Here is a 12242-nt window from a genome sequence, read left to right as displayed (position 1 = left end):
ATTCCTTAGGTCCTACCATTCTTACTCAGTTTACTAGTTTTCTGTGTTTAATTTTTTTTAAAGCCAAAGATAAACTAAAACCACCTCAGAGCTAAACTTTCATTTCTCCCTAGTTCATTTCTACATTTGTAGCCTGGCTTAAAAGTTGTAGTTGGTACTCGTCCTGAACTAGGCATTCATCAATTGGCCTTCATCATCGTGTGACTGTATCAGAATACTTCAATCTCCTTGGTTCATTTAAAGAGGGAAGAACATGAACCGGGGCACTATTTCACTTACAGATTCATAGTAAAAAACCCAGCTGGTAGTAACCTCAAGAGGCTGTCTCTGTTTCTGCTGTCCCAGACCAAGATCAGCTATATCACTGCTGACAAACCATCATCTCAAGGGACAGAAACACCAACCTTGCTAAGGCAATCTCCAAAAGCAGGCATAACGGAGACCTGAATACAGTTTTCCAAATGTCTTAAGTCCTTTTGCTGCAGTTTATGCCAACCACTACTTCCCAAACCCAGCATGGATTATTATTTTAGTTCTCTTTGCAGCAGCTTTTCATATATTTGAAGACCGCTACCATAATAGTGAGCTTCAAAAATATGCACAAAGATCTCTCAAAGTAATTTTGAGTCCACACAGGGACATAAATTCCAAACAACTAATGTATTTTTGTCATTACAAGATCAACTGAGTGACAACTGAGTCAGAATTCTCATTTCATTAGCCAAGACTGATCTATAGCAGAATCCAACAGAGGGGCATTTACACGGCCTATGAGCCAACAGTTAAAATACAGAAGCATGAATCAGATCTGGATTTGAGCATTGTGACACTATCTGGTTTATCCTGAACTTCACACTTTCTAGAGTAAGACCTGAAGTGATTTTAGGTATTTTTAGTAATGTAGTTTTGCCATCACTAAGCTGAAGATAATGATTCTTTGCTTCACTGCAAAATGCATTTTGCTGTATGGCAAGAATGACAGAAGGCAAAATGGTTAAACATTTTTGGTTCAATCTCCTTTCTTCTACAGATATATCACTCAACCAAAAACCTCCCTTCCTCCCTCAGCTAGTCCACTGAAAAACAATACATCAATCACAGGATTGAAAAGTAGAGAAATGTGAGGGTTTATTTTAAAAAAAAAAAAAAAAGTGTCAGAAACTGTGCAACTGAATGTTTTGCATCCAAGAATTATCTGGTGTCTACCATTATCACCATCATTCTCTACTAAGAATATATATTATAAACAACTCTAAAGTGAAACTTATTTTCAGTTTCCGCAAATTTCAGTTCAAGTAGATTCCTACCTGCTTCCCTATTTGAATGTGCAATTTTAAAAACCATTTTAACACTGCTGAAGATTTTAAAGAAGTCAGAAACTGTTATTTTCAAATTAAGTTTTCATATGAGTCATTATTCCAAGACATTTGGAAACTCATGGCCATTAGCAGAAACGTACTGGTTTTGACAATTCTCAGATACGGGATACTTTAAATAAACCCAGAGATTTTCAGGCCACAGTCTTTAGGATCTACAACTCTGTGAAGCTGTTCATCATTTTTATTTGCCCATTGATCTGTAGGTTTTTGCTTTTCAGATGTTTGTCTCACCAAATCCAAATTGTTGCCAAACCGCGTAAGTTGTACGTGTATGAATTTGTAAAATAAAAACTAAGTTAAACAATACCGAACATTGTTACGGGGAGCAGCAAAAGAAAGAACTATTGCAAGAAAATTTTAAAACTCCCTTTTCAACCGTGTAACCAACCGTGCCCGGCCTGTCAGTCTGCAGGGCCAGCCCGCACACAACCGAGGCCAAAAGCCCCTCCAGGAAAGCCCCGCCGCTTCCCTCCGCCGAGCCGCCGCAGCACCCACAAACCCTCCGGGGCAAGCGCACGGCGGGCGGGGAGCGCGGCGCCTGCCGCAGCCCCTCAGGGCTCCGGCCCGGCCCCGCGGCTCGCCGCCCGGCCGCCCCCCGGCCCCGCGCGGCGCCTCAGCCCGCCCCACACGTACCACCTGGACGGCGCGGCCTGGCCCCGCCGGCGGCCGGGGGGGCACAGGGCGGCGGGCCGCGGCGGGGCTCCCGCCGGCTCTCCCCGCCTCCGCCATGGCCGCCTCCGCCCCTCAGGGAGGAGGAGTGGGGGGTTCCCGCTCAGGCCGCAGGGCGCTGGAGGAGCCGCGGCTGCCGGCCGCGGGGCAGGCGGCTCCCTCACGCGTCCCGCCGCGGGGTGCTGCCAGCCGCTCCCCCCGCCCGGTTTTCCCTCAGGAAGGGCCCCGCGCCCCCTCCTCGGGGCCGGGCGCTCAGCCCAGCCCAGCCCGCTCCCGCCGCCCCCCCCCGGCCGCCCGGGCACCGGGGCGAACCCCCCCGCGCGGGCACCCGCAGCGGGAGGAACAACGAGCGAGAAGGCGGCTGGAAAGGCCGGAAGCGCCGCCGCGGCGCGACAGTCTGGGCCGGCGGCGGCGGGCAGCGAGGCGCGGGGCGGGCGGCGGCGCTGCCGGCAGGCCGGAGGGGCCCCGGGGCACCCGCGGGCCGTGCCCCTCGCCCGGGAAGGCTGCCTCGGCCGGAGCCTGCTCCGTGGCCTTTCAGAGTTTTCAAACGTCGCTCCTCGCTGCCTGTGCGCTGTCGCCTCCGGCGCTCCCCCGGCCTGGCTGCGGGTCAGGCCGCGGCAGAGCTGAAGGTCCTGTCTGCGGAGGCACTAACTTCCTAAATAAATGGTGCCTGCAGTTTCCCCACCTGTTTTCTACTTACATTTCTGTACTTGTCTGTCTCCAGTCAGCACTTTTCTGGGTCAAGACGGGTCTGTTCAGTGCTACCAGTGCATTTTTTTTTATTTTTAACAACTTTTTAAAATGGAAAAATACTTGTGGGCGGTAATAATACCATTATTGATCATTTACTTATTGAAACATACGATTCTGCAACCACTTACTCCCTTGAAAGTATTCACAGCTAAAAGGGATTGCAAGACCAGGCCCTATACAACAATCTATTAAGAATTTTTTAATTTTGCACAAAGCAATCTTTGTTGAGCAAAATCCTGAGATTATCCCTTGTTTATCTGAAGAGCCTGTTAAACAGCTAGACAATTCAAGGAGCAAACAGAGCAGAGTTATCTTAAAATGTTTGTTGGCACACAAATCTGAGAACTGAGGAGGTGAGGAAGACAGCCAAGCAGTAATTCACCCTCGGAATCTATTTCAAATTATCTACACAGCTTCTCTCCATCTAGCTTGAGTTTAATCTCTCTGTGAACAGCACTGCTAAATATGATCATTTCTTTTTCTGGCGACGAAGGCTGCTAGCACTTTTATGTTGCCTGCATGCCTTGCTTTATCTAAGAAAGTGTAGCAGAGTATTGCCTTACTCCCACTGAACCAAACAAAAGTCCTAGTCAGGGACCAGTGCCTCATTATGCGAAGCAGACTACAAAATGCAGAGCAAAACCCATGCTTCCTTCCCCGAGGAAAATAGAGAACTGATCAAACCCACCAGAAATGTTTTCTAAGTTATATTCTGTAGCTGACCACAGAGGGTAATTAAATACAAACATCTACTTAAAATGTGATTTTCATTTGGGGGGATTTTGGATACACTTTTAAAAGGCCCACAAGCATGCAAAAACTATTCAGAGGGATTTTCAGCACAACCTAGGCATCTAACTTCCATTGTGAGAGTCCTTACCTACTGGCTTTTGAAAATCTAGCAGGCATTTCTGTGTTCTTGGGCCACTAAATAGTTTTCAAAATGTAGTCCATTGTTTCAGTGCCTATTCCTCTTTCATGTGGGTCAGAATGGAAACACTGTCATGCCAAACTCATTTAGAAGCAAGCAAAAACGGTTTGGTCCTAGTTGTATTTCCAATTGCTCTACTTTAAAGATTCTCAGCGTGGTGGGGAACAGCACACAAAGCAGTTCTTACAGCTAAAAGCATTAGAGAATCAAAGACATTTCTCATCATACCAGTTTTCAGTTTTTATTTCTGATAAAACAATCTCTTGAGGATCATTACTGTTAACCTAAAACTTGCAAATTCTGGAGGCTTTAGCTATCAACAGAAACTTTCCTCATCTTGATGGAAAGACATAGCATATAGAAAGTTGTTTTGCTTCCTTTGCATTTAACTGTCATTTCAAAAATGACACAGACTAGTTATAGTGTGGACAACTTAGACCTATTGACTTCTGAGGACAGATCTCAACTGATTTCACTGGGAGTTTGAAAAGAGATTAAAAAAGAACTGCTTGTGTAAGGTATGCTAGGGTTATTTAGGCCAAGTTGCCTTGGGTTTAGTTTCTTTCTGAAGAGGTCAAATTGTAACTGAGGGGGTAAGAGAATATCCTTACAAACAAATCTGATCTTTGGTGTTCTGGAGCACATGGACAACTTAATTTAGTTTTATCTTCATTGGAAAGACAGAACGAGTGAGTATGGAGTTTTCTTCTAACACCTCTGTCACTAAATTCACAAGCTTCAGTACTGAAGTATTTTCCAGAACACGCCATGTTGAAAGGATCATTCAACAGAGTAGGTAAACTATTCAGCTTAGAGCTAGTTTTGAAACCACTTTTATTCAAAGAATGCTTTGAGCTCCCAAAAACGCTCTGTTACTTTCATAAAACATCACAGTTGAGTGGCAAAAAAAAAAAAAAGTAATATTTCTCATTATAGTACTATGGGGCAGAATGGGACTTCAGAAGCTCATCTAGTAGTCCTACCACCTTGAGACAGCTTTGTCATTCCTGACAAATACCTACTAGACTGGCCTCAAAGGCCTTCCTCCAACAATGGAGGCTTCAGTCCTCGCTATCTTTAACCTCAGAAAAAGTTTCTTAATAACTAACATAGATCTTGCTGTGATTTCCAAGCCTACTCAGATTTGGCAGGCTAAATCTTCTCCCCCAGCAAACAGACCCAGACACCTATCATCACCCCAGTTTTAGAGCTGTTGAGCCCAAACCTATTGCATAACTTTTCCTTTTTATATAAAAACTTCTTGCTGTCTCTCTCCCTCCACAGACTAAAGTCCTCAGCTCCCAAGATACCGTTCTTCAGTTTGAGTCCTCTGTTAGTAACAGGAGCTTAAATATTTTCCATTAAAATAAAAGTTATCACCCTTTCCTCCTACCTTGGTTGATTCAGCACTTCGACTGCGTTTTAGGCCAGATGTGAAAAGTTTTGCTGTTCTGTTAAGAAAAAAACTTTAGCACCCTATCCTGCCTTTTTGCAGGCTTTAAAAAAAAAAAAACAAACCAACCCCATTTCATAGTCAAACACAAGAGCTTATACAATGCATAGGCCAGTAACCTGCCAAAGATAAAACTAGACTCTCTTATAAAGGACACAGCCCAACATCCCTTAAGCCTGTATCTCTGCCCTGAGAGGCTCCCTCAGCCCCCTCCTTAAGGGGTCCCCTGATAGCCCTCTCCCGAGTGTTTTTATCCCCTGCAGCTGTGTGCCTTCTCAGCTGCTTTCTTGCTAATGCCCATGTTAACCCTTTCTTCGCCTGACAGGGCTTGCAAACTCCATCCCAAACCTGTTATTCCTTATCCACCCCGTACACAGAAAACAAGTCATTCCCTTCCTCTCCACAGACACAATTTATGTATTTGCAAATTGTTGTTACGCTTCCCTCCCGTCCCACTCTCTTGTTTAGGTTATGCACATCTGATTCATTCAGTCCTTTCTTGCTGGTGATGCTTTAGCCCTCTGTTTATTCTCATTGCTCTCTCCTGGACTCTCTCTGGACTCAGCTTTGCATCTCCGCTGGAGAATGAAACCCAGCGCCAGACCCAGTGTTCCCGCTGGGGCCGCACCACTGCTGGGCAGAGCAGGATTACTTCCCATGTCTTGCAAGCCATACTCCTGTTTGCACAGCTTAGTGCAGTGTTTGCCTTTTTCACAATGGCTTGACACTGTTGACTTCTAATCAGCTTGTGATCTATTATATCCCCTAGATCTTTTTCTGCATGAGGGAAACAGTATTTTAGCAGTTCTATTCCAGTCAGCCACATGAGAAGAAAATGACTGAAGTAGTGTGAGTGAGATTATCTGCTTTGTGCTTCAATACCAGGATTGTTTACTGGTTTCCAATTAGTTACATGTGTACACCCTGTTAAGGGAGTCCCACAAGTGTTGCTAATGCCTTCCTTTGGCCTTCAGAGCCTTTATTACTAGTGGGGACTAGTACCTAAGAGTTATTTGGGCCAATTTCCCTGTGTACTCAAGACTTCAAATGCTCGGTTGAAATTGCAGGGCTAATTGCTCTGAAGAAAACCTCTTATAATTTAGACATATTGAGTTTGAATAACCTCCTTGAAAAATGCTGTTGCTCTTTAGAGAACTGTTGTGTGAAACATTTCTCTCTTTGAAATATTAGCTGTCGTTATAAAGGATGTTGCTGCTGCTTGTTTCTTTTTTTAAAATGAGTCAATCTGAAGAAGCCTGTGGTTGTTTTTATGAGTTGGCAAATGTCACAAATATTCTGTTAACAGGAGTAATGGACTTAGGTACATTTTTGGGTGAACTAGAAAGATCCTGTTGATTTCAGTACCAGTCCACACCTCCAAACATACACTCTTCTTGACCGCCACCAGTCATCCCACTCCCTGTGCACTTTCATGCCCTCTCATCAATCTGCTGGACCACCTTGCAATTTTGTGAAGGTTCTCTGTTCTGACTGAGCCGTTCTCTTAGCTGCTGTAGTTCAGCTGTTGAGTACACCTTTATGTTTGATGTGCTTTTCTGGCATTTAGACTGCAGGAGCTAAGGTGGTAGCAAGGGAGAGGCACAGTTCTTCCACAGACTTGAACAAGATCAGTGGAGGTTTTTCTTTGGCTAGGGCTTCAATAATTGAGCAATCTTATGCAAAGTTAGACTTGTATTTTACAGTCTTTTCTTAAAGGAATGTTTCTATATAATGCTGTGTTTTTAAAATACAATAAAAGAAACATCTTTACTTTCTAACTGGTGAAATCTGCTGTAGTATCTAGTGATAGGCAACTGATTACAGTCTAACTACCTTGGTTAATACAGTTTGGGTTTGTTATTAAGTAACTCATCTGACACCCATTAAAGTAATAATGGTATTTTCCTTACTTACCCAAAAAGCTTTGTAAGTAAGTTATTTGGAGGAAAAAAAAAAATCTTATTTACAAAAGATAGCAAGATTCAGATAATGGAAACAGATAAAAATTAGCCTTGAAATCCCATTTTCCTAATCTTGACAAGTTCCTGTGTGCCACAAGTGATAACCCTTGAGAATCAAAGCTTCTACTTGAAGAACAAACCTTTAGAAAGTTCAGTTTATGTTCTTTGATTTTCAAAACCAGACCCCTGTTTGATCTTCTTGATGACTGAAGTGTTAAACACTTACAAAATAAAGTGATACTAGAGAGCTGAGGAAAGGAGGTAGAATTGTCTGTTTCCCAAAGATTCACTGCTAAATTCATACTGTCCACAATCAGAACTTTGTTGAACTTCAGTACCTTTAGGAGCTTAAAATTCTTTGTATATAAGTACAGGAAGCATCTGACATTTTAAGATGGGAAAGTGCTTAAAGAAATAAATCATATCCCTACAAAGGAATGTATACATAACAGGAACTGGGATGTGTATAATACCCAGAGATCCACAAGACAATGTATTGGATGCACATCATTATATGACATACAGACAGGAAGGGAAATGAGTAATATTTTGAATTATGAATTAGCCAAAGGCCTCTGAAGAAAAGATTACAAGAATTGTATGGCTCTAGAGAATGTAGCAACATTTACTCGATACATCTTCATTGAAAATAGAATTCAACGGGTTCTTTAAATCTTTATGTTACCCTATAAAATACATCTTATTATGTCATATCTTATTATATCTTTTAATATCATTCTTAAAATATTAATCTACTCTGAAAAGCAGGTCTTAAAGTACAGTTTATTGTGACTAATTCCATTTCAGTTTTAATTTTCAAGCGAAGACTGTTCTTCCATTTTCCTGTAAATGCCAATTCTTCAGACTCACCCTGGGTTACTAAATTCAAAGTTTTTTCAGGTTCATGCATCTTCAGTAAACCAGATTTTACAGCTTCATTAAAGTTAGTAATACTGCTGGTAATACAAAGGCTAGTATAGTTGAGTAGCTTACTCCCTTACAGCTGTATTGGCTGTGTGTTGTAAAAGAGTAGTAAAGATGTAATCCTTGTCAGAAAATTGACCAGATGTGAGCAGAACAGAGACAGGAAACTGTTCTCCTTCAATGAAAAGCTGTTACTCCGTTTTTAAGTACTTTCTTTTCTGAATGTAACTCTTCTCAAGGCCAGGAAGGCCTTTAAACAGCCTGACAAACATGCTGCTAACCTGGGGACCTCCAGCTCTAGGAGGAAACAAGCCAACAAGCTGTGCAAATGGTATCTCTGAAGGCTTGTTGCTCTCTCATCCAGTAGTGCATGTGGCTCCTGGGCTGTGGGAGGGATAGAGGCACAGCACAGCCTGAGATCATCTGTCAAGTCAAGACTCATGACTGGAACATCCTTGTGTTGGGCCACTGAGCCCAACTGGAGGAGGTGTGGGCTGCTGTGGGGAGCAGGAGGTGATGACACCCCCAGGCACTGGGACTGCACAGCACTGCTGCTTTTCTCTGGCTTCAGGGTTCCTGAGAAGAAGCTGCAGCCCCAGGCAGCACTGGGGACTGGGGGGGCTGCCAGCAATGTGGCATGTGAGAGGGAAAGGAAGGTCTGGAGCCCTTTAGACCTCAGCAAATCTGTCTGGATAATAATCCTTTCAAAGGACATTATCAATTCACAATAATTTTGTGTGAATAAACTGACAATTGTGTCAAGTATTTTTTTTAGGTAAGGTTATGACATCTGTGACATTACATATAGAATTTGGCTATCAAAACTGTTTTAGGAGTAGGTCTATGGAGACTACATTCTTGTGCTAGCAGGACATAAGAGATGACAGTAACATTTCATTGTGTAGAGGCTCCCTGGTAACATCATCCTGATGTCATTATAGCCTGCAATAAACCACCATACACAAAAGACTCTGCTTCTCCCTCCCTGTGACAAAACCCTTACTTGTCTACTCTGCTGAATACTCTTATTTTTTCCATAATCAACGCAGCTACTTAACTTCTATCTAAACTTTCCCTTCCAAATAAGGTACTTCTTTTTTTCTACTGCAAGAGATAGCTTTAATTTCACCATCTGGGAAGCCAAGATCCTCATTCTGACTTCAAGTGAAATTACCTAAAAATAGCATTTTGCTAACATTGCTTCTTGTACTATGCCCAACACTGCCTATTGAGACAGAGTTCCAGGATATATAGGTGCCCAACTCCATTGTTAGCACTGGCCTGGAAGCAGATCCTGCAGGTAGTTCAACACTGGGGTATCTGTATATGCATATGAGAAGTTTAATTTTGTTTTAAAACTTCCAGTGTATTTGTTAGTGCTCTCATCTTGGGTTCTCAGATTGTTATTATGCACCCAACCACCCATGTGCCAGTCGTGCTTATTATGCATGTAAACTTGAACTTTGACATTTCATACTGTTGCAGAACCTTGGTATGTGCATTCTTTTATCTTCCCACCGTCCCTGCAGTTGCTCTTCATTATTGTCAGTGCTTATTAGTTAGAAAACTACATTCCATTTTGTCTGGGCCAATTAACTGGTTGGAGAGAGCAGCTCTTCTAGGATTCCTGCTAACTGTGTATCACCAGCCATCATCTACTGATTCAATAAATAAACCTGAGCTCTGCTGCACTCAAAAGAAGCAAATTCTTGTTTCTCCGTTGACCAACTTGCAAAAACTCTTCAGACTTTTGGGTATGTCACTCTCTAATGACAATTAAAGGAGAAAAGACATTGTGTAGCCAGTTAAATGAGAACTGTTGTATGAATTATTGTCCTAATTACTTTATATGCATTTTCATGTGTTTAGGATGTCATCTTCCTAAATGCCAGGGAAGAAGAATACCAGCAGAGGAAACAGTCCTTGTGCTGCTTCAATATTGTGACTTGCAGCCTGTCTGAAAGCATAACAAAGACTTGATTGTGCAAGTGCCCAGCTGATCCAACAAGCAATGAATAAGTGAGCAGTGGTCAACAGTGGAGGAGTGGATATCACAGAGGGCAATTCAAAAAGGTTATAGTGCTGTGAAGTGAGGGAAGCATGAAATGAAATAGAACTAGAGATACAAAGATAATCAACCACTTGGGTTAGTTTGTTGTTGTGATTTTTTTTTTCTTTAAATGGTCCATCGTCTTTGGATAAAATAGAAAAAAAATATGACCGTAGACTGGTAAGAGATAAATCTTCCAGTATGGAAGAAAGTAATTTCATTATTTCAGTTTAAATAAAGGATAATTTAAAAACAGAATCTGATCTAAGTGATGAATGAGATCTCCAGAAATCTGCTTGGAAGACATGTTAGGTAGCATGAGACAGGTCACTGTTAGGGGAAAAGTACAGACAGTCAAATTTTTGTGTCCATTCAAGCATTTGGGTCCACATAAGGCCCAACCCAGGCTTGTCAGCATGTGATTTAGGACTAAAAGAATGGGAAAGTTTGATACATAACAAGAGACCTCCTCTAGTTCTTTATGGAAGCACAAGTATCTAGTGAAATCAACAGTAGGGAGGATTCCCTTTCCTTCAAAGTCTTACACTAGTCTTTTTACCCTTGAGTGGGTTTGATTGGATTTTCAGACAGAATCCTGTCTGAGAAAGGAGACACAGACATATACATAGACATATATAGACTTAGACATATATATTACCAAGATAACACAATTCAGATTTGATACTTATGTAGTGCTTCAAGGACTTCTCCCAAAAGCATTAAAAGAAAGAGAGTTTCAACGAGCACAACATCTTCTAAAAAACATAAACATTTATTTTGGCTTCATGGTATTTCCGAGTAAAAATACTTTCTGATTTGCTACCCATTACTTGTCAGTTTTTGTTAGATTTCATGGCTAGTCACTGTCCTTGGGACATTTCAAATTAAGATCTTTTAGCCTCAACAATGCCTGTTACCACATCTTCAAGCTTTATTGTTGTTTTTCTTTGCCACTGCTCTCATAACAATAAATTAGCAGAGCACGGTGAATTTGTGTCAATTGATTTGCAGTGTTCCTGATCAACTAAATTCAGCATCATAATATAGAGAAATGATTTTCAGAAGGTCATGCAAGGCACTGAGTGGAGACTTTGACAGAAAACCTAACTTGTGTATTCCTCAGTCCACTACTTAATCAGTGGAGCATTTCTGTGGTCTGATTTATTGGCACCTAACTGAGAGTGTAATCTGACCCAATGAAGCCATGATAGCCAAAACATGCTTTGAACCAAAGAAAAAGAAAAAAAACTAAATCAGAATCTCGTTCAGCAGATGTATTTTTTGTCATCTGAAAACTCTGCAAAATAGAAAGATTCTCATCTGAGCTTCATGTCTCTTTGGAGGAGTTTTCTTGCTGCTAAGCTGGGTGGTGCTAAAAGGGACAGGGGGGTGCAGGGCCCTTTACCCTTCCTTCAGATACATCTGCCCTGCAAATACTGCCACAAAGCAGCACAAAGGACTCTGCTTTGTGGAGCAGCACAGATCTGATTTCATGATCTGATCCACTGTTTTTCCTTAAGCAAATATGTAATAATGTCGGAATTTATGGATTAGTTAGACAATCCCTGATCTGCTTTAATCAGAATTAGTGCTATTCCTCCCAGAATGTTGCTGATAGAAGCACTGTGCAGACAGATTGGGTATGTACAGAGAGCTCTTTTAGTTTTTTCTGTTAATGCTGCAATATTTGGTAAGACATCACTCAGTCAGTGAGTGATTGAGTTTAAGAAGAAATGAAAACTCATGTGCTGTTAATAATAACTGGGCAAACCTTGCTGCCCTTTTTCTAGTAAAACTGCTGTTGTATTCATGGGGGGAGGTTTGTCATATAAAAACTATCCCGTGGGCCAAATCTGGCTCACAGGAGCTTGTCAGCCTTGCTCTAAAAAAATCATTGTCATCAGATCTGAGGTTGATCTGGGCTCTGAAAAGACCTGCTGTTGAAAATTAAGTGTGAAATTTGAAAATGATTAAGTTGAATTATTTACCTTGTTAGTTCATCATGTCTGCAAAAATATTCTCTTCCCTTCTAGTAACCTAGCAACGAATACACAGTGCACAATTATTTTTTCACAATTTGTAGGAGAGTTGCATTAAAATGCATGTCAGTGTCTTCATTTCA

At 41.9% G+C, this 12242-nt stretch overlaps 1 protein-coding gene across 1 annotated transcript in view; it reads right to left on the bottom strand.

Annotated features, from left to right (window-relative positions):
* QTGAL (queuosine-tRNA galactosyltransferase) overlaps nucleotides 1–2316 on the bottom strand; it is a 125913-nt gene extending 123597 nt beyond the window's left edge. Inside the window, exon 1 of the mRNA XM_074922187.1 lies at nucleotides 2013–2316. Coding sequence (XP_074778288.1) covers nucleotides 2013–2108 — 96 coding nt within the window. The 5' untranslated portion in view covers nucleotides 2109–2316. The remainder of the gene's footprint in view (nucleotides 1–2012) is intronic.
* Between the last annotated feature and the right edge of the window lie 9926 nt (nucleotides 2317–12242).

This window comes from Athene noctua, chromosome 18 (assembly GCF_965140245.1).
Source record: "Athene noctua chromosome 18, bAthNoc1.hap1.1, whole genome shotgun sequence".
Lineage (NCBI taxonomy): Eukaryota > Metazoa > Chordata > Aves > Strigiformes > Strigidae > Athene > Athene noctua.
This window is presented reverse-complemented; position numbering and strand designations above follow the sequence as displayed.